Genomic DNA, 21261 nt, shown 5'->3' on the forward strand with positions numbered 1-21261 from the left:
AATTGTTGAGCATATAATAATGGAGATGACATTATTCATTTATCAAATGTTTTATCAATTTTAACAGCATAAGTCTTCACTTATAATTCAAGTGTACTTGGCAGCATACATTGATTTCAAAAGAAAAAACACATATATACATCTATCTAGCATATGTTTGTGTATTTGTAAATACTAGTTCATTTATAATGAAGGCTTAAAGAGTTACAGCTGCTCAAAAGTGAAGATACAGAAATATTAATCTATAGTTTTCAAACTCTATTCACATGTATCATTACCTTTTGCCCTTATTAGTTTATAGATGGAATTCCTAAAGTACTATAGAATTATCTAGATTATTTCACTAAATTAAAAAAAAAACTGAATAATTTTGACTTTTAGAAACATCACTTTCTCCTCAGTTGAAGATTTTAGTTTTGATTTTTAATAAAATGCTCTGAAATCCTCCAAGTCATAATACTTTCTGGCATAATAGTTTGGGGATGCTGTATTATAAGGGCTCCCTTGGTGACTATTTTAATTTCCAGAAATAGTATCAGTAATGGAAATGAATTTGAGTGCCATTCCTGAAGTTTAATCATGTCACATTTAAACACCCAGAAGGGAACTGTATACGGTTACTGTCAGCCACATAAGCCCCCCAGATGAAAATAATAAAAGTTATTTTTAGATAGTTAACTAAAGTGCTATCAATTTCCATTGAATTTACTTTAAACATCATGTTCTGTTAATCCTACATGACAAAGCATATCTATTCTCCTGAGAACAGGTTTCTCATTCCAGTTCATCATCCTTGTCCTTTGAAGATGTTTATAAAAATGGCCATGTGAACACTTGAATTTATTTAAAAGAAACAAGGGAATATAAATTAGAACTTATATTGGAAGAATATCTGTAATACTGTAATAGGTATTAAGTGTGTGCTCAGTCGCTTTAGTCAGGTCTGACTCTTTGAGATCCCATGGACTGTAGCCCATCAGGCTCTTCTGTCCATGGGATTTTCCCAGCAAGAATTCTGGAGTGGGTTGCCATTTCCTCCTCCAGGGACTCTTCCCAACCCAGGGATCGAACTCAGGTCTCCTGCAGCTCCTGCATTACAGGCGGGTTTTTTTTTTTTCAACCACTGAGCTACCAGGGAAGCCCCATTAGGTGCTATGGGAACATCTTAAAAATTTTCACATATCAATCAAAAGTAGCTCCAATTAAAATAAAAATAATCAAAGTTAATCAAATGCCCTGTGGTAAAAAAAAGAAGATAAAACTAAAAAATAATTGAGATCTTTCAAAGTCAATGACAAGCTCTATGAATCATAACTGGAAATCTAAACTGAAATTATATAAATCAGATGTATAATTGCCTTAACTCACCCACAGATATTAGGAAATAATCAGTGTTAAAATTATAAGTACATTCTTTGCCAAGTATTAAAACACTTGTTAACATATGAACTAATTATATTGTTACAGAAAATGTTTAACAGGTGACTGATACACATAATTAAGCATTATCTTATAATAGACCTAGATATAAATTTATTCCTTACAAACTAAAAGTACTTAATAGCTGTATTAATTAAAGATATACATTATGAAAAATAATTCACATAACAATTTAAAAAATAATATTAAACTCTCATCTCAACATAAATGCCTTGCCTTTAATTATTTAAATGAAAATGAATGAATAAATGAATTTATACTTAGGTTTTTAAAATGTAGGATATCATTAATATTAAAAATATTTCATTTAATTACACTGAAAATCAGTCATAATAAATTGCTTAAAATTGAAAGTATGGTAAAAATGAGGAAAAGGCAAAGAAAAAGCTAAGGACTGAAAAAAAAAATCTTTTGATGATAAGCATATAGATATCAAGATCAGTCTCTCTACACAGTGAGAAATGCAACCTCCAAAATTACCACTTTTATATTTTGATATAAGGCTTGCTAGTAGTAGTAGCAGCTGATAAGATCATAGTATCATATGCCTGCTGATTATTTGAAATGAGTGAGAAGTAAATAAGTGATCTCAGATAAACTATCAAGATGCCTGCATGCAGAAATGGCCTAAAATGAGAAACTCTTATTTCAAGTTCATTTGCATACTGCTGCTGCTAAGTCACTTCAGTCGTGTCCGACTCTGTTTGACTCCATAGACGGCAGCCCATCAAGCTCCCGCGTCCCTGGGATTCTCCAGGCAAGAACACTGGAGTGGGTTGCCATGTCCTTCTCTAATGCATGAAAGTGAAAAGTGAAAATGAAGTCGCTCAGTCGTGTCTGACCCTCAGCGACCCCATGGACTGTAGCCCACCAGGCTCCTCCGTCCATGCATAACCCCATTGCAAAATATACCAGATCTCAATAAACCCATCAGTACAATTAAGAAGGAAGTAGATATCTGTCAACTATACTTCAATATAAAATCAAAATTTTAAAAAGGCAGAAGTGGTACAAGTGAGGCAAATGTAAGTGCAGGAGCCCCAGTGAGACTGAAGACAATTTAAATGTGAACACAAGGACAACAGCATTTTGGTATGGATGCCCTCTAACCCTTCCCTCCCCCACCCCCTCACCCCCGCACCCCTACACCAGTTCCCTGCCTTGCCAAGCACTTAATCTCCATCATTCTCTCTTCCCTCTCTCACATGAAATATCTGCTGAAACAAATGGCTTGTCTCCCATTATTGCAGGTATAAACTGACCTTGTGGTATTCCTACAGGACAGCATACAAAGCCTGAAGAAAGTTTATCAATCTTAACTTCAGAGTGGACGTGAGCAAATTGGTTATAATCTCTGTAATGTCAACTCCCAAGATCCTAAACTCAATCAACTGGGAGCTGGCACTAGCTGTAACCTGCAGGTACTTCTATATTGTGTGTAGTCAGGGGATGGTCTAAGTTTTCAGTGTGTAGCACTAAATCATCACTGTGGCAAGGTACACTTTCTTACTCTGGATTTTCTAAACATTATAAAAAGCCACACAAAAAAGCAAAACCATATATCCTCAGGATCAAAGACAATGGGAAGAATCAGGGTGCCCACTTTCACCATTACTATTCAACATAGTTTTGGAAGTTTTGGCCACAGCAATCAGAGCAGAAAAAGAAATAAAAGGAATCCAAATTGGAAAAGAAGAAGTAAAACTCTCACTAGTTGCAGATGACATGATCCTCTACATAGAAAACCCTAAAGAGTCCACCAGAAAATTACTAGAAATAATCAATGACTACAGTAAAGTCGCAGGATATAAAATCAACACACAGAAATCCCTGGCATTCCTATACACTAATAATGAGAAAACAGAAAGAGAAATTAAGGAAACAATTCCATTCACCATTGCAACGGAAAGAATAAAATACTTAGGAATATATCTACCTAAAGAAACTAAAGACCTATATATAGAAAACTATAAAACACTGGTGAAAGAAATCAAAGAGGACACTAATAGATGGAGAAATATACCATGTTCATGGATTGGAAGAATCAATATAGTGAAAATGAGTGTACTACCCAAAGCAATTTATAGATTCAACGCAATCCCTATCAAGCTACCAACAGTATTCTTCACAGAGCTAGAACAAATAATTTCACAATTTGTATGGCAATACAAAAAACCTCGAATAGCCAAAGCGATCTTGAGAAAGAAGAATGGAACTGGAGGAATCAACCTACCTGACTTCAGGCTCTACTACAAAGCCACAGTTATCAAGACAGTATGGTACTGGCACAAAGACAGAAATATTGATCAATGGAATAAAATAGAAAGCCCAGAGATAAATCCACGCACATATGGACACCTTATCTTCGACAAAGGAGGCAAGAATATACAATGGATTAAAGACAACCTCTTTAACAAGTGGTGCTGGGAAATCTGGTCAACCACTTGTAAAAGAATGAAACTGGACCACTTTCTAACACCATACACAAAAATAAACTCAAAATGGATTAAAGATCTAAACGTAAGACCAGAAACTATAAAACTCCTAGAGGAGAACATAGGCAAAACACTCTCCGACATACATCACAGCAGGATCCTCTATGACCCACCTCCCAGAATATTGGAAATAAAAGCAAAAATAAACAAATGGGACATAATTAACCTTAAAAGCTTCTGCACATCAAAGGAAACTATTAGCAAGGTGAAAAGACAGCCTTCAGAATGGGAGAAAATAATAGCAAATGAAGCAACCGACAAACAACTAATCTCAAAAATATACAAGCAACTCCTACAGCTCAACTCCAGAAAAATAAACGATCCAATCAAAAAATGGGCCAAAGAACTAAATAGACATTTCTCCAAAAAGACATACAGATGGCTAACAAACACATGAAAAGATGCTCAACATCACTCATTATCAGAGAAATGCAAATCAAAACCACTATGAGGTACCATTTCACACCAGTCAGAATGGCTGCGATCCAAAAGTCTACAAATAATAAATGCTGGAGAGGGTGTGGAGAAAAGGGAACCCTCTTACACTGTTGGTGGGAATGCAAACTAGTACAGCCACTATGGAGAACAGTGTGGAGATTCCTTAAAAACTGGAAATAGAACTGCCTTATGATCCAGCAACCCCACTGCTGGGCATACACACTGAGGAAACCAGAAGGGAAAGAGACACGTGTACCCCAATGTTTCATCGCAGCACTGTTTATAATAGCCAGGACATGGAAGCAACCTAGATGTCCATCAGCAGATGAATGGATAAGAAAGCTGTGGTACATATACACAATGGAGTATTACTCAGCCATTAAAAAGAATACATTTGAATCAGTTCTAATGAGGTGGATGAAACTGGAGCCTATTATACAGAGTGAAGTAAGCCAGAAGGAAAAACATAAATACAGTATACTAACGCACATATATGGAATTTAGAAAGATGGTAACAATAACCCGATTATGCGAGACAGCAAAAGAGACACTGATGTATAGAACAGTCTTATGGACTCTGTGGGAGAGGGAGAGGGTGGGAAGATTTGGGAGAATGGCAATGAAACATGTAAAATATCATGTAGGAAACGAGTTGCCAGTCCAGGTTCGATGCATGATGCTGGATGCTTGGGGCTGGTGCACTGGGACGGCCAAGAGGGATGGTGGGGGGGAGGGAGGAGGGAGGAGGGTTCGGGATGGGGAACACATGTATACCTGTGGCGGATTCATTTTGATATTTGGCAAAACTAATACAATTATGTAAAGTTTAAAAATAAAATAAAATTGGAAGAATAAAAAAAAAAAAAAAGAATCCTTATTACATATTCTTATAAATCAATGCTATAAAAACAAATACCCCAAGAGGAACATATTTTACAGTGTACCTTACGTGACCCTTTTTGATCCCTGTCAAGGCACAGATGAAGAAGGAAACAGCAGAATGTCAGAGAATATGATAGATAATGGGAGGCACCTCACTGTCACATTCATGTCAGAAAGCAGTCTGGATTTACATATAGATATTATATAGAGACAAAACCAAGTCAAAGAAAAACAAAATTTTGTTAAATACAGTAGCAAAAACTAATTGGAAGACGCTAGATGCAAGCTGGGGGCAATTAAGCTCGAAGCCTATTTTGATACATCCTTCTTAATCTATCAGGTTTCTTTCTTTTCAGGGGTACTTTCACATGTGGTGACTTCAGTAATTGCTAATGGAGAGATGCACAAGCTTTAGTCATCGGTTTCACTTTCTAGCTCACATCCTTCCTTTTTCAATGGGTGGAGGTGACGGAATTCCACCTGAGCTATTTCAAATTGTAGTGTGGAAGAAGACTCTTGAGAGTCCCTTGAAGAGTAAGGAGATCAAACCAGTCAATTCTAAAGGAAATCAACCCTGAATATTCATTGAAAGGACTGATGATGAAGCTCCAATACTTTGGCCACCTAATGGGAAGATCTGACTCATTAAAAAACACCCTGATGCTGGGAAATACTGAGGGCAAGAGGAGAAGAGGGTGACAGAGAACGAGATGATTGCATGTCATTAGTGACTCAACGGACTGAGTTGGAGCAAACTCCGGGAGACAGGGAAGGACAGGGAAGCCTGGTGTGCCATATAGTTCATGGGACAAAGAGTCCGACACGGCTTAGTTACTGAACAACAATAACAGGCAACCAACTGGCTGTCTAGTTGCTCCTTGATCAATACAGGTGGCAAAGGCTCACTAGGCAGTATATTCAGGTCCCATGAACCACATGTTCATGCAAGAGCTGGGCCTGGGTGGGCCGAGGACTACTTGAAACTGAATTTAACTTAGTGGGAGGTTAGTTAAACTCTTTGTAGGAAGGTTGCTAGGTTAGTTGCCTGGATGGCTATGGTTTATTCAGAATAATCTGCTTACTCAGACTCTCCTTTCCTTCTATTCATCCATGCTTGAACCTCCCTTTATTAACTTGTTCTCCGTGTCCTTCTCCAATTATTTTTATTTTTTAACTAGTTTTATTTATTTATGACTGTGCTTAGTCCTCAATGCTGTGCAGGCTTTTCTCTTTTTGTGGCCGTGGGGGCTACTCTCTAGCTGCAAGGAGCAGGCTTCTCATTGCGGTTCCTTCTCTTGTCGTGGAGCACAGGCTCTAGGGCCTATGAGTACATATGTAGTTGCGGCTCCAGAGATTGTGAGCACAGGATCAATAGCTGTGGCACACGAGCTTAGTTGGCTTCACGGCCTGTGGGATCTTCCCGAATCAGGGATTGAACCAGTGTCTCCTGCATTGTCAGGTGGATTCTTTACCACTGAGCTCCCAGAGAAGCACCCTCCAATTATTTTCAAGCTTAGAAAAATTTTGCTCAATCTCAAGTATTTCTTTGATATTAACAACTTCGTCATTTTCATGAAGATTTTCAGGACTAGGGTGATGAGAATCCCCAGATCATTTTGTTTAAATACATAACCCAAATTAATTCTTCAATAACTTTCCTTGTTTTATTTTATAAATTACCGTTGTCAATGGGAATAAAGAGAGGGAAAGTGAGAAATAAAATTGTTACTCTGGCTAAAGAGAAAGAGAAGAGAAAGAGGGAGAGAGGGATGGAGTGAGTGTATGCGTGTGTGTGTATGTGTGTGTATAAGAGAGAGTAGAGGTGGAAGGTGCTTCCAAGTTTACCATGTTCAGCTCTATCCACAGAGACATCTTGATTTAGAGAAAAATATACAGAATTTGGAATCTTAAGACCTGACTCTAGATTCCTTCCAGTTCTGCTTTTGGCACTAACTTTGAGAGCCTGGAAAAACCACAAAGCCCACGTGTCTTAGTTTCCATGTCTGAATTCTCATCTGTATTTGCATTCTCAACTTGCATAATGTTACAATGCTCTAACATCATTATATACATCAAAGCCATAGCACTATGAAGTTCTATAAATGTCCAACAATTAATAAACTACACCACTACTGTTCTCATTAGCAAGTATTTGTGCCCAATTCTGATCTCCTTCCACCAACTATAATCCCGTTATTACCTCTCCCTACTTTTTGTTTGTTTTCAGAAAGGTGGGATGCTCTGTGCTTCATGGTAAACACTTCAGGCAAATTATTGTCCTATAATTTGATCCATCACTTCAAGACCTTACAGACTTAGGCTTCCAAGAAGACAAATAAATGGCCTATCTTACTAATAGATAGGCCACCTTAACATGAATCCTCATTAATCCCTACCTTTTATTTGTGACCAAGGTTCTCTGTTTAGAATGCTCTGAATTTATTGTTTGAACCAGAATAACCAGCCTGGGAGGAAATTAGGTCCTATATATACTCAAAAGCCAAAATGAGGCTCATAAAAGTGATGCACTTGTGTCTTTACGGAACTGTTGAGCTCCTTTGAGGTCACAAGGTATCCACTATCCCTACCACTCGCATCCCTATCATGCTCCGAGACCCATCCAGGAGTATATATGTACACTAACAACATTTGATTGTTATCATATTTGATAACAACAAATATCAATTGTTATCATATTTGGTAACAACAAATATGAAATGCACATTTCAATATATTATAAACCCCAGAAGCAATTACTGATTTTGACCCAAATTCCATAATAAGTGAAAGTGATGCAAACAGAGGATATATATACATATATAGATATTCATATATATGTGAATACTTACTGTACTGACAATTTCTTCCCATGAATTCTCCTGGGCACTCACAGGAATAGTTAGCAACAAGGTCTGTACATATCCCACCATTTTTGCAGGGCTCAGCTTCGCATTCATTTATATCTGAGGAAAATAGGAAGAAGAGAGAAAGAGAATTATTGGTGAAAAAAGACAGATTTTTAGAAGGTTTTAGGCATTTCAAGTAAGAGAAGCTCTAAATAATGTTATGTGCATATGTCTTGTCAATAATATAAATGGTGCTTACGATAGACAATTTGTTAACAATCAAACTAAGTCAAGTTCAAATGGAATTGAGAATCCAAACCCAACAGAACTAAAACACTCTCTAATCCTGAAAATAAATATGACTAGTTGGGGAAATATTCAGTGTGTCCTTAAAATTAAATCAAACAAATTAACCCTGATCGAGAAATGAATTGGTATCACTTACAAGATCTAGACACCTCCCCAGCAGCAACCACTGCCAATTAACACTGTCTCATTTCATCTTAATTCATTAAAATTCTCACTGACAGAGATGTTTTAGTTTCTAAATAGTTCGCCTTTGATGAATGCGATGAGAAGCAAATTAGAGTTAATAGCTAAAGCTTGTTACATGCAAAATATAATAAATGTAAATGACGATCATTTCCTAATTTCATTCAAGGGTTTCTAAAGTTAGGATGACTAACGGGATTTACCTTTGATATACTATTATTATACCTGATGAAAAATCATATGATATATAAAACATTCAGCAAATTATACTAAATTCCATGCTAATTTTGGATAACAGGGACAATAAATGGGATTTTGAAAAAAAAAAACGGAATAATGATGAACTCAGTGAAGTATCAATCACCGATATTTGCACATCATTTCCTCTAAGCACAGCCCCGAGTTTGGCTCTGTGGGAACTAGTAAAGTAATTGGAGGATGTACACGGCTCTGACTGCTTTCCCTTCTATCATTTGTTTCAATTGAACACCTGCTCTGCTCCTATTCCTACAACTGCTTCTTACATACCTAAATGCTCTTCCTTAGGAATCATCTTTCTGTGGGCCTTTCCCTCTCACAGTCAATCCGTGAACTTTACAAATGCAGGACCTGTCCAGTACTGTTTTCTGTACCCCCCAAAATGCCACACATTATCTAGAACACCACTAGTACCCAGTAAGTATTGCTTCATCAAATGTCTCACAAAATAGTGGTGCAATCTGAAGAAAATTATTTCAGACGTGTAATATGCCTTCTGATAAACATATCAAAAGCTGTTCTAAAGTTCTGGGTTTTCACGGTGCTTAAAACAATATGATCATAAATTACCCTCTCAATATTAAACAAGGACAAAATATTAGAAAACTTCTAGTTTTCCTTTTCCTTTAACGTCTTTCTTATAAACAGGATCTCCTCCTGGAAGCAGATTCGTTCACCCTCTCATTCTCAGATTATGGCAAAGTTTGGTCTAAATTTCTTTAGGCAGGTGACCACTTTATAAAATATTTCTGGTCCTTTTTTGGTTTCTGGTCAACTGTTACATCTTGAGAGTAGAGATAATTCATGACTGTGTTCAGAAATAATCCAAATCATTTAAACCACAGTGGAGTGCTCAATCATGTGTGACTCTGCTAGTTCAAGGACTGCAGGGCACCAGGCTTCCGTGTCCATGGGATTCTCTAGACAAGAATACCGGAGTGGGTTGCCATTTCCTACTCCAAGGGATCTTCCCAACCCAGGGTGGCAGGAGGAGTTTTTACCAGCTGAGCCACCTGGGAATCCCATTTTAAGCAAATATAACATCAAATAATAGGATTAAATCAGAATCTGATCATTCTAAGAAACAGCTGTGTACTATAAAATATAATAGACTCAAATTTTTGACACTAAAACTTCCATGAGAGGAAGAAGGAAGGAAGGAAAGTACTAAAGGAAGAATATGTCATTTATTCATTTTCTCACCTGATGAAATATTTAGCTCTTTTTTCCCTCAAAAATTCATCTAATCTTTATTTATATGGGATGAACATGAAACATATTTTCATTAAATTTTGAAAGTGGCACAGAAATCACTGTGTTATTTATTTTCTTACCTGCTCAGTACAAGGTAGGGGCAATAACTGGCTACTTTGGAACATGCCTAATGTGTCTTTGCCTACATCGTATCTATGGCAATTTGTTTCAGGTGAGGTATGTCAGTGGCCAATAAAAAGTTAAATCATCAGGTCTTAAAGAATACATTGCCTTATTTTGTAAAGTTAGACATAAAAAAAGTATTCTTATTATATATATGTATATATATCTGTGTGTGTGTGTGTGTATATATATATATATATGTATATATACACACTGAGGTGATACTGAGTATTAATATCTGAAAAAGACCACATAAGGGGAATAAAATTTGATCTTGGACTTGAGGGGAAGTCAGTTAGGATTAATAAAAACAGGATGAAGACGGCATTGTATTAACATTGCCAAGCAGGGATCCAGAATGAGTCACGACTTTGAAGAGGAGTGTTCATGGTGTGATGGTGTGTTCAAGCACACAAACAGCAGTTTGTCTGGAGCAGAGAGTGGGAAGGAGGGTGCTATAAACCAAGTATGGGATGTAGGTAGGGGCCAGATTATCATGAATGCCCAGTGTCAGCTAAGGGAGACAGGCTTTCTCTTTGGCACTGAAGACGTGGAACTGGCTGGGAAGGTAGCTTCTGTACCCTGGTTTCCTAGAAAGACCTAGAAAAGCCATATGTGGAATGGACTTAAAGAAATGAATTCAGGAAGGCTGTATAGGGACCCACCCAGGATTTGAAGCTAAGGGATACAACATACATTTTAATTCTCATGTAAGAGAATTACCTTACCTGAGCATTTCTCGTTTCAGTATTGACCTATATTACAAGTATAATCAAACTCAGCTCTTGAGGCTTTGAAATGTTAAGAAGAAGGAAGTCTTCACAGCTGATGATATGCAACCAATCAAGAGTTATTATATATCCTTTTAGGATATGTATGCACCATTTTTCTTTGCTTCCTCATTTCTTCTATGTTTTTAAACAATAAGTAGTACTTTACACTGGAGAAGGCAATGGCAACCCACTCCAGTCCTCTTGCCTGGAAAATCCCATGGGCGGAAGAGCCTGGTAGGCTGCAGTCCATGGGGTCGGGAAGAGTCAAACACGACTGAGCGACTTCTCTTTGACTTTTCACTTTCATGCATTGGAGAAGGAAATGGCAACCCACTCCAGTGTTCTTGGCTGGAGAATCCCAGGGATGGGGGAGCCTGGTGGGCTGCTGTCTATGGGGTCGCACAGAGTTGGACATGACTGAAGCGACTTAGCAGCAGCAGCAACAGTACTTTACACAGGAGAATGTGAATTTAATTGAAATTAATCAACCTTTGAATTTCTATGTACTTGTTCATCAGACTGGGTCTACTGTCACCAACAATTAAGTTGAAATTAACAACATTTGTTTCTAAAAATACAGTTATACCTTTACCCAGGGGTTAACTCGAGGTGGAATGAACTGAAATTGCATTTGTGGAAGAGAAAATGCTTTCTAGCCATTATTCAGTTTGTGATTTAAAAAAATGACCTTTTACTGTTTATGCATTTTTTAGATAAAAATGACTACTTTAACCTAAATTCATAAAATTAAAAACACTATATTGAGTTTAATACTTTAATAAAGTAGCAAAATAAGTAAAACATTTCTATGTACACACCTAGTAACATGTAAGCTCAGATAACAGATGCAAATTACACAGGAGCTTTTATATATCAATATAATGTAAGAGTTCTTATAGCAGTGAAGGCTATTTGCACAGTGATTAACACTGAAAGCAATCTAAATGGAAACAGACCTCAATTTGGATAAATCATGTTTAATTAAAGACTGGATATAAATGTTCACAGAATATAATGTAATGAAATGAAAGTTAAACTCCTTTGTAATAAATCACATACATCTCTCTTTGTCATAGATCATGCCATTACCATTTCCAGAAAAAAGTCCTCATATCTTGGGCTCCAAAATGACCGTGGACTGTGACTGCAAGCATGACATTAAAAGATGCTTGCTGCTTGGGAGGAAAGCTATGACAAACTTAGACAGTGTATTTAAAAGCAGAGACATCATTTTGCTGACAAAGGTCCATGTAGTCAAAGCTATGGTTTTTCTAGTTGTCAGGTCTGGATGTGAGAGTTGGACCATAAAGAAGGCTGAGCATCAAGAATTGATGCTTCTGAATTGTGGTGTTGGAGAAGACTCTTGAGAGTCCCTTGGACAGCAAGGAGATCAAACCAGTCAATCCTAAAGGAAATCAACTCTAAATATTCATTGGGAGGACTGATGTTGAAGTTGAACCTCCAATACTTCGGCCACCTGAAGGAAGAGCTGACTCATTGGAAAAGGCTCTGATGCTGGGAAAGACTGAAGGCAAAAGGAGAAGGGGGCAGAGGCAGAAGATGAGATGGATATGGCATCACAGACTCAATGGACATGAATTTGAGCAAACCCCAGGAGACAATGAAGGATAGGAAAGCCTGGCCTGCTGCAGTCCATGGGGTCGCAAAGAGTCAGATATGAAGTAGCAACTGAACAACAATGAATTTCAAATACACTGAGATATTCTAAAGTATTTTATAACTAAGAAAATTTTGATACAGCAATTCTATATAAAAATAGGAATTTCTATATTTGGTTATTTTAATAGTTCATTTATAATTATAACTTTTTGAGTTTTTTAGTTCTATGACTGCTCCCCTGAGAACTGTTCTTAAAAGTAGCATCATTCAAAGCTAGATTTTATAACAACACATCTAGCTGAATCCTGATTCCTCACTGAAAACATTAAACTTTGCTGCCTACTCTCTAGCTGACTGAAGGAAAGTGGAAAGAGTTGAGCACAAATTCCCAGATATAAACTCATGGTGCATGTGTGTGAAGAAATTAAAAAGCAAAGCAAAGGAAGGGGAGAAATAGATGAGAGAGTAGATAGTTGATCACAAGAGCATGCATATCTTTTAAACAAAAAGTACTCTTCAAGGGTTTCCAGACCCCTTTTCTGTTGTAAATACAGAAACTCATTAGTATTATATGCAAAACTTAGTTTCTCTATCTTTACTATTATTTTGCCCTTAACCCACCTTACACAGATTTGGAAAGGAATGCTGCAGTCTTTCCTGTTAGGCTTGGCTTTTTGCTAACAGAAATACTGTAAACCCATGCATTCTCTGGCGGTGTCACTGTAAAGAAGTCTAGTAATTGCAAAACACATATATTCATTGTGATCATTCTGAGTACTCATGAACTTGCACACATCTGCATCATGAGAAGTGCTCAGTTACTTCAAGTCTTTTTTTTTCTTGATCTCTGTTAGACCCATCACGGTGCAAAATATAGCCCCAAGCCCATGAAACTGACTTCAAAGTAGTAGGTTAGCACAGAGTTTTTAAAATCAAAATTATATTGGATTGGTCACAAAGTTCATTTGGGCTTTTCCATAACTTACAGAAAAACCCAAATTAACTTTTTGGCCAACCCAATATTTGCTAGTTCCTTTATCTGTGTCTTCAAAAAACAATGACTTCTCTGGGCATGAGTCTTGCTACAGAAATGCTGCTGCTTCTTCTCAGATAATTGTATTTAAATAATCTGTAATCCCATTCTTCGTTATAGACTCCACCAACTGGCCAGAGATGAAGTGGAGATTTCTGAAGTCTAATTTTCTAGGACATCCAGTGGAAACTTTCAAAATGAATTGACTAAATAATTAATTAATTAGTTTTCAAACTGACTCCCATTTGCAACATGCAGAATAGAAATGACTGTACATTGCGCACGTGGGCCATGGGAGTGCCAGCTTACCCTTACTTCTCTCCAGAGCTCCCGAGGTGGGCACCATCTAGCCCAGTCGTTCAACTACATTTACTTTGCCAACTTGGCCTGGAATATTTTCAATACTGACCATCATTTAGACTAGGACATCCACTCCTTTTTAGGACAGAAATCCATGTAACCTCCTCTTGAGTGGAGGAAAAAGACAACTTAATTCACTCCGGAAATGACCTCCTTTTGATCCCCAAGTATATTCAGGTCCCATGAGCATTAAGAAAGAGCAACTGATTGTCAGGCTGAGCACCCTAATTTTGATATATTAAAAGGATACCATAATTAAGCCCTTTTTTTCTTCTCAAAGACATAATTCCTTGGCTCCCTTATTCCCTTCCCTCAGGTTGTCTTTTTTCCTGCAATATTGTTATTGACTGTTAATTAGCCAGCAAGAGCTTATTTTCAAGAGTCTGCTCTTTTTGATCCTTAACAACCTATCTTCCCTGGGCTCCCCATTAGCAATTAAATAGTCTCCAGACTTCCTGTGAGTGACTGTCTTTTAAAATTTGACCTTTTATATTTTTTTTCTTATCTAAAGACTATGGTTATTCAATTTCTCTTTTAAGGCTAAATAAATTATGATGAATTTCTAGGAATTCTGTCCTCCCACTCAGATACTGAATTAAATTAAGTCATAATCAGAATAATCTATAGGATTCCCCAATCATTTCTAGGACAAGACAGTATATTTTTAATTATGTGTGCTTGAATGCTGTTTTGATCCGGCCTTTTGCTATATTGCTAGCAATTCCTTTTAAAATAGCAAATTAAAATGAGCCTTCTTCAATCAGAACATATCACACACAAACCTTTTATAATAATTTACTGATAACTTTCATTACCAAGAACAACAGTGTAAAAAAATATCCAAGAGGTATTTACCCATCACCACTTACTAACAAAGATAGTATTCTATGCTCATCTGTATGGCATCCTGAAACTTATTTGGGGACCTCAATTTTGATGCAAAAACCTCTGCTACTGGTAACCAGGTAGAGCCCAATTCTCTAGAATGTTTCCATATAAAATTATTTCAGTAAGGCTTTATTTGTCTTAATCAGATATTCGGCCAGCAAGATAAGACAGCCATTCCAAGATACTTATAAAGCCAAAACCAGGGAATATGGAAGAAGGCTTGAGGGAGGGGTAATCAAGAGGATGATACAACTCAAATATTAGAGGCCTTGAAGAAATTCATTTAAAAAGCTATATGAAAAACACAGTAGATGCCAAAATGAACCAATGTCTCTGGTAAAATTTTTTTACCAAAGAGCAAACCATTGCAACGAACATTACCTTGGGGACACGTGGCATAGTAAGCTGACCTGCAATAAATATTTGCTGATTGGTAAGAAAGAACTGAGAATATTAGAGACCTGGGGAATCTCCATGTGTACTAGGACAGTGAGTTCCTTGGTTGGGGCAGATGTACCAGCTTATTTCTAAAGGAGTTCTATTAAGGAAAATGGATTTAGAGCAATGCTTCCTTTAAAAGTTAGAACTTTAAAATACACCAGATACAAAGATTCTAGAGATTCTAATTTAAATGGACTTGAGTGGAATGAAGGCATATTTATGTTATACACTTTATTGTTATACAGTCAGCCTAAGATTCTAAGGGTAACCGGGGTTGACAGTACATAGAACCTCTGTGCATAAGCCCATCTATCCATCCACCCATCCTCAGTTCTCTGCTAGGTTCCAAGAATGCAAAGATTAATATATCATTGTCCCTTACTTTCCTCAAGGCTCTTATAGTACAGTGTGTGTGTGTGTGTGTGTGTGTGTGTGTGTTAGTCACTCAGTCGTGTCCAATTCTTTGCAACCCCATGGATTTGTCCACGGGATTCTCCAGGTAAGAGTACTGGAGTGGGTTGCCATGATTAGACAGACAAAGTGACAAGTGCTCTAAAAAATGGATGCTAAGTTTCTCAAAGAAATTTCAAATATCAATAACTAAATTACTCTAGCAGACTAGACAATGTTGAGTTAGAGAGGAGTCTGACTGTGGAAAACACTTCTGAGTTATGTCAAGTTACAACTAATTACTCTGCAAGTTATTTTTCTAAAATAATAAGCATCTTATTATTCTGCATATCTAATAGTGACTCCTCATTGTCCTATAGTTCTTTGCTCAAAGTATAAAACTTATATATGTTTCCCAATTTCCTATTTTTATTATGTGTGATATAATTTGTATATTTTTGCATATTCATAATGGTCTATCCAAAATTAATTACTCTATTCTGTCAGATGCATGTTAAATTAGTTTGCTAGCAGTTCTCTCAATTTTAGTGGTTAATACTAAGGTTCAACTGTTTTGGATTTTTTTTTCTATAGTGAGCTATCAAAAATCCATAACTGGCTAAATGAGTTGGGATTCACATGGGAAGCACAACTACAATTCACATGGCTGCTTTTCACCCACCCATTCACTCACTCACTCATTCATTCATTCATTCATTAAAACTCTGGTGAGCACCTTCCATGAATCAGATTCTAAAATATATCATAGGATACATCAGGGAATAGGGATAGCTCTAAGAGGTCTCACCTCCTATAAGTCTATTCAGAGAGATAATTATAATAAAATGTGTGCTACATATCATTATGTACAAAATGTACTGTGATCACAGATGAGGCAACAGCTTTCTCTAGAGGAAATGTGGAAGAAGGCAATATTTGGTTTGTGTTTAAAGGATCAGCAGGAGATTTTTAGATGTGTTACAGTGGGAAGGAACATAAAAGGACACAATGTTTTCAGTGAGAACTGAGCACTTTCAAATGTCTGGATATGCACAGGGACTACATGTGTGGAACTGCTAGGGATGGTGGTGACTAGCTAGTCTGGGACTAGATTTTTACACCCTTACAAATCAAGTTAAGGAGTTTGAACTTTAGTCCTTGGATACTGGAAAGTTAATAGAGAATTTAAGAAGAGTGGAAAAGGGAGCAGGGATTCAATAGATCTGTGGTTTAAAAAGCTCATTCACTCTAGAATTTCATTACTGGTAACATTTGGAAAAATAATTAAAAAACTTGGAAGGGAAATTTAAATTGACTATATCACTCAGACCATACATATAACATGAGAACTACAGCATGCATTTTTAAACATTAAGTTTGATTTTAAATGCATGCTGCTGCTGCTGCTAAGTCGCTCCAGTCGTGTCCGACTCTGTGTGACCCCATAGATGGCAGCCCACCAGGCTCTGCCGTCCCTGGGATTCTCCAGGCAAGAACACTGGAGTGGGTTGCCATTTCCTTCTCCAATGCATGAAAGTGAAAAGTGAAAGTGAAGTCGCTCAGTCGTGTCCAACTCTTAGCGACCCCATGGACTGCAGCCTACCAGGCTCCTCCGTCCATGGGATTTTCCAGACAAGAGTACTGGAGTGGGGTGCCATTGCCTTCTCCTTTAAATGCATAGAGACTTCCTAATATTTAGGGTTGCCAGATCCAGCAAATAAAAATGCAAGATGTCCATGCAATATCTGACTCATAGCTTATCAAAAAAAATTTTTATCTGCAATTCAAATTCACCTTGCCATCCTATATTTTATTTGGATATCCTACTTGCATTGTCAACTAGAATACGATCTCTCCATATTTTCTTTCTTTCCTTTTAAATAAGCACTTTAATTTCAGCAATATGGCCATGCTTTCCATTTTGTATATTCAGCAGACCCTAAGGAAAAGTACCTGAAGTAGAAAATCATTATTGACAAATAAGTCCTCCTCAGGCTTTTGCTCAAACTAAAATTTATTGCTTGAATTCAGCAAAGCAGTTCAAAATCTTTAGAATTTACCTGTATGTAAGCTTCAGTGTATTATTTATATAGTTATACTTGTATATATACTTCAGCTATGTAAGAGCCAAAGAAACCCACTTCTAAATAGACAAGCAGTTGGGGATTTCAGAAATAAAATATTAAGATATTCATTAAGCCAAAATCACTTAAGAATTTGAGAAAAATTACTAGGATGAATAAAAGAATTGGGGGAAAATTTGAACTCTTATCAGAAAATTAATTCAAAACAGTTTGGAATATAGAATATGCATGAAACCGTAACCACTTATTTCACTACATATACAAGTTGTAAGTAGAGAGTTTAACACTGATATATCATTTTAAGACATATTTTTATCAAGAGAAGTTTTATTTATTTTTTTTCAAGAGAAGTTTTAAAGGAGTAAACTGAAACCAGGTTGAATTATTTTTCTCTTCAATGACAGTAATAAGCAACAGCGACAGACAGTAACTTATACTAAAAATGATGAGCCACTAAAAGCATACAAGCAATGCCACATTTAAATAACAGGCACTGACTCGATGATGTGAGTCTGAGTGAACTCCGGGAGTTGGTGATGGAGAGGGAGGCCTGGCGTGCCTCGATTCATGGGGTCGCAAAGAGACATGACTGAGTGACTGATCTGATCTGATCTGATCTGATACACAGTTATATTTTGAATACATAGAAACTTTAGCTCTAGAATTAATTTCTTAAAAATAACTGCAATTTTTATAAAGTATGTACAAATAGTACTTTGGGATGACAACCTATTGACAAAAATTAGCAAATTCAACCACTTGTACTATGAGCCAAACATTGTTTTAAGCATTTTGTATTTATTATCATGCCTTCTGAGCTACTTACTATTATCATGAGTTTTCCAGATGAAAACTTGAGACATTGAAAATATAAAACACTAGCCTAGAGTCGCACATATGGTAAAACTGAGATTAAAACCCAGATAATTTGTCTTCAGAATCTGTACTATTCACCAGTTAACTTCACCACCACTAGGAAATATGAAAGTCTTTCACCTTCACTTCATGGTTGCTTTCAAGGCGCCACTCTACCTGCTGAGGAGGGCAGAAAAGTCATACTACCTAGTCCTTGATCTACAAATGTAGTGGGATTCCCAGTGGTTCAGTGGTAAAGAATCTACCAGCCAATGCAGGAGACATGGGAGATGCGGGTTCAATCTCTGGCTGGAGAAGATGCCCTAGAGGAGGATATGGCAACCCACTCCACTGTTCTTGCCTGAAGAATCCCATGCTGCTGCTGCTGCTAAGTCGCTTCAGTCGTGTCCGACTCTGTGCGACCCCATAGACGGCAGCCCACCAGGCCCCACCATCCCTGGGATTCTCCAGACAAGAACACTGGAGTGGGTTGCCATTTCCTCCTCCAATGCATGAAAGTGAAAAGTGAAAATGAAGTTGCCCAGTCGTGTCTGACTCTTCGCAACCCATGGACTGCAGCCTTCCAGGCTCCTCCATCCATGGGATTTTCCAGGCAAGAGTACTGGAGTGGGTTGCCATTGCCTTCTCTGGAAGAATCCCACAGACAACCACAAATCCCATAGAAATCCCATAGACTGAATAGGGACAGAGTAGTATTAGTATTGCCACTCTAGGCCAAAGACTCCAGTACTAAAATCTTAGTTTGGAATTCTTTTCCCTAATTCTTTTTTTCCTTTTAGTAATTTTTTCATACTCTTAGTTTAGGCTTAATAGGCATCCGTTTTAATTTTATTCCTGAAATTCACATCATTGTCTATTTAGAAATGGACATTTTTGGCTCTTACATTCTTTGATACTTGCCTTTTAACCTTACATTCTGATGAAAAGAATACATTTTTTTGTTTCTTTAGAGAGGACATGGATCTATTTTATACCTGTAGAGTTGGAATTTTTATTTTTCAAAGGAGATAATTCACAGTTTTAAAAATCTTTGTTTGCAAGATAACACACACACAGATAAATACACAGAGCAATAGAGTTAAATGAGTTATTGTTAAGACAATCTGTGCAACAGTCACCAAGGTCAAACACAAGAATAATGCCAGCACTTCAGAGCCTTCCTTTGTCCTTCCATTCACAACTTCCTCTCCATCCTCACAAACATAACTGATTTCCTGCTTATTATGGCAATACCAGCCTCACTCTGTATGGTTTAGAGTTTTGTTGCCTAAATCAGATCAGATCAGATCAGTCGCTCAGTTGCGTCCGACTCTTTGCGACCCCATGAATCGCAGCACGCCAGGCCTCCCTGTCCATCACCAACTCCCGGAGTTCACTCAGACTCAACGTCCATCCAGTCAGTGATGCCATCCAGCCATCTCATCCTCTGTCGTCCCCTTCTCCTCCTGCCCCCAATCCCTTCCAGCATCAGAGTCTTTTCCAATGAGTCATCTCTTCGCAGGAGGTGGCCAAAGTACTGGAGTTTCAGCTTCAGCATTATTCCTTCCAAAGAAAACCCAGGGCTGATCTCCTTCAGAATGGACTGGTTGGATCTTCTTGCAGTCCAAGGGACTCTCAAGAGTCTTCTCCAACACCACAGTTCAAAAGCATCAATTCTTCGGTGCTCAGCCTTCTTCACAGTCCAACTCTCACATCCATACATGACCACAGGAAAAACCATAGCCTTGACTAGACAGACCTTTGTCGGCAAAGTAATGTCTCTGTTTTGAATATGCTATCTAGGTTGGTCATAACTTTCCTTCCAAGGAGTAAGCGTCTTTTAATTTCATGGCTGCAGTCACCGTCTGTAGTGATTTTGGAGCCCAGAAAAATAAAGTCTGACACTGTTTCCACGGTTTCCCCATCTATTTCCCATGAAGTGATGGGACCGGATGCCATCATCTTTGTTTTCTGAATGTTGAGCTTTAAGCCAACTTTTTCTCTCTCCACTTGCACTTTCATCAAGAGGCTTTTGAGTTCCTCTTCACTTTCTGCCATAAGGGTGGTGTCATCTGCATATCTGAGGTTACTTATATTTCTCCCGGCAATCTTGATTCCAGCTTGTGTTTCTTCCAGTCCAGAGTTTCTCATGATGTACTCTGCATATAAGTTAAATAAACAGGGTGACAATATACAGCCTTGACGAACTCCTTTTCCTATTTGGAACCAGTCTGTTGTTCCATGTCCAGTTCTAACTATTGCTTCCTGACCTGCATACAAATTTCTCAAGAGGCAGATCAGGTGGTCTGGTATTCCCATCTCTTTCAGAATTTTCCACAGTTTTTTGTGATCCACACAGTCAAAGGCTTTGGCATAGTCAATAAAGCAGAAATAGATGTTTTTCTGGAACTCTCTTGCTTTTTCCATGATCCAGCGGATGTTGGCAATTTGATCTCTGGTTCCTCTGCCTTTTCTAAAACCAGCTTGAACATCAGGAAGTTCATGGTTCACATATTGCTGAAGCCTGGCTTGGAGAATTTTGAGCATGACTTTACTAGCGTGTGAGATGAGTGCAATTGTGCAGTAGTT

The 21261-nt window shown here is 37.6% G+C and overlaps 1 protein-coding gene across 2 annotated transcripts in view; it reads right to left on the bottom strand.

Moving 5' to 3' along the window:
• EDIL3 (EGF like repeats and discoidin domains 3) overlaps positions 1-21261 on the bottom strand; it is a 489721-nt gene that overhangs the window by 219101 nt on the left and 249359 nt on the right. For both annotated transcript variants that reach the window (XM_005903751.2, XM_005903750.2), the window contains one exon: positions 8105-8218. In XM_005903751.2, the coding sequence (XP_005903813.1) occupies positions 8105-8218 (114 nt within the window). The remainder of the gene's footprint in view (positions 1-8104; positions 8219-21261) is intronic.

This window comes from Bos mutus, chromosome 7, assembly GCF_027580195.1.
Source record: "Bos mutus isolate GX-2022 chromosome 7, NWIPB_WYAK_1.1, whole genome shotgun sequence".
NCBI classification, from domain to species: Eukaryota; Metazoa; Chordata; class Mammalia; order Artiodactyla; family Bovidae; genus Bos; species Bos mutus.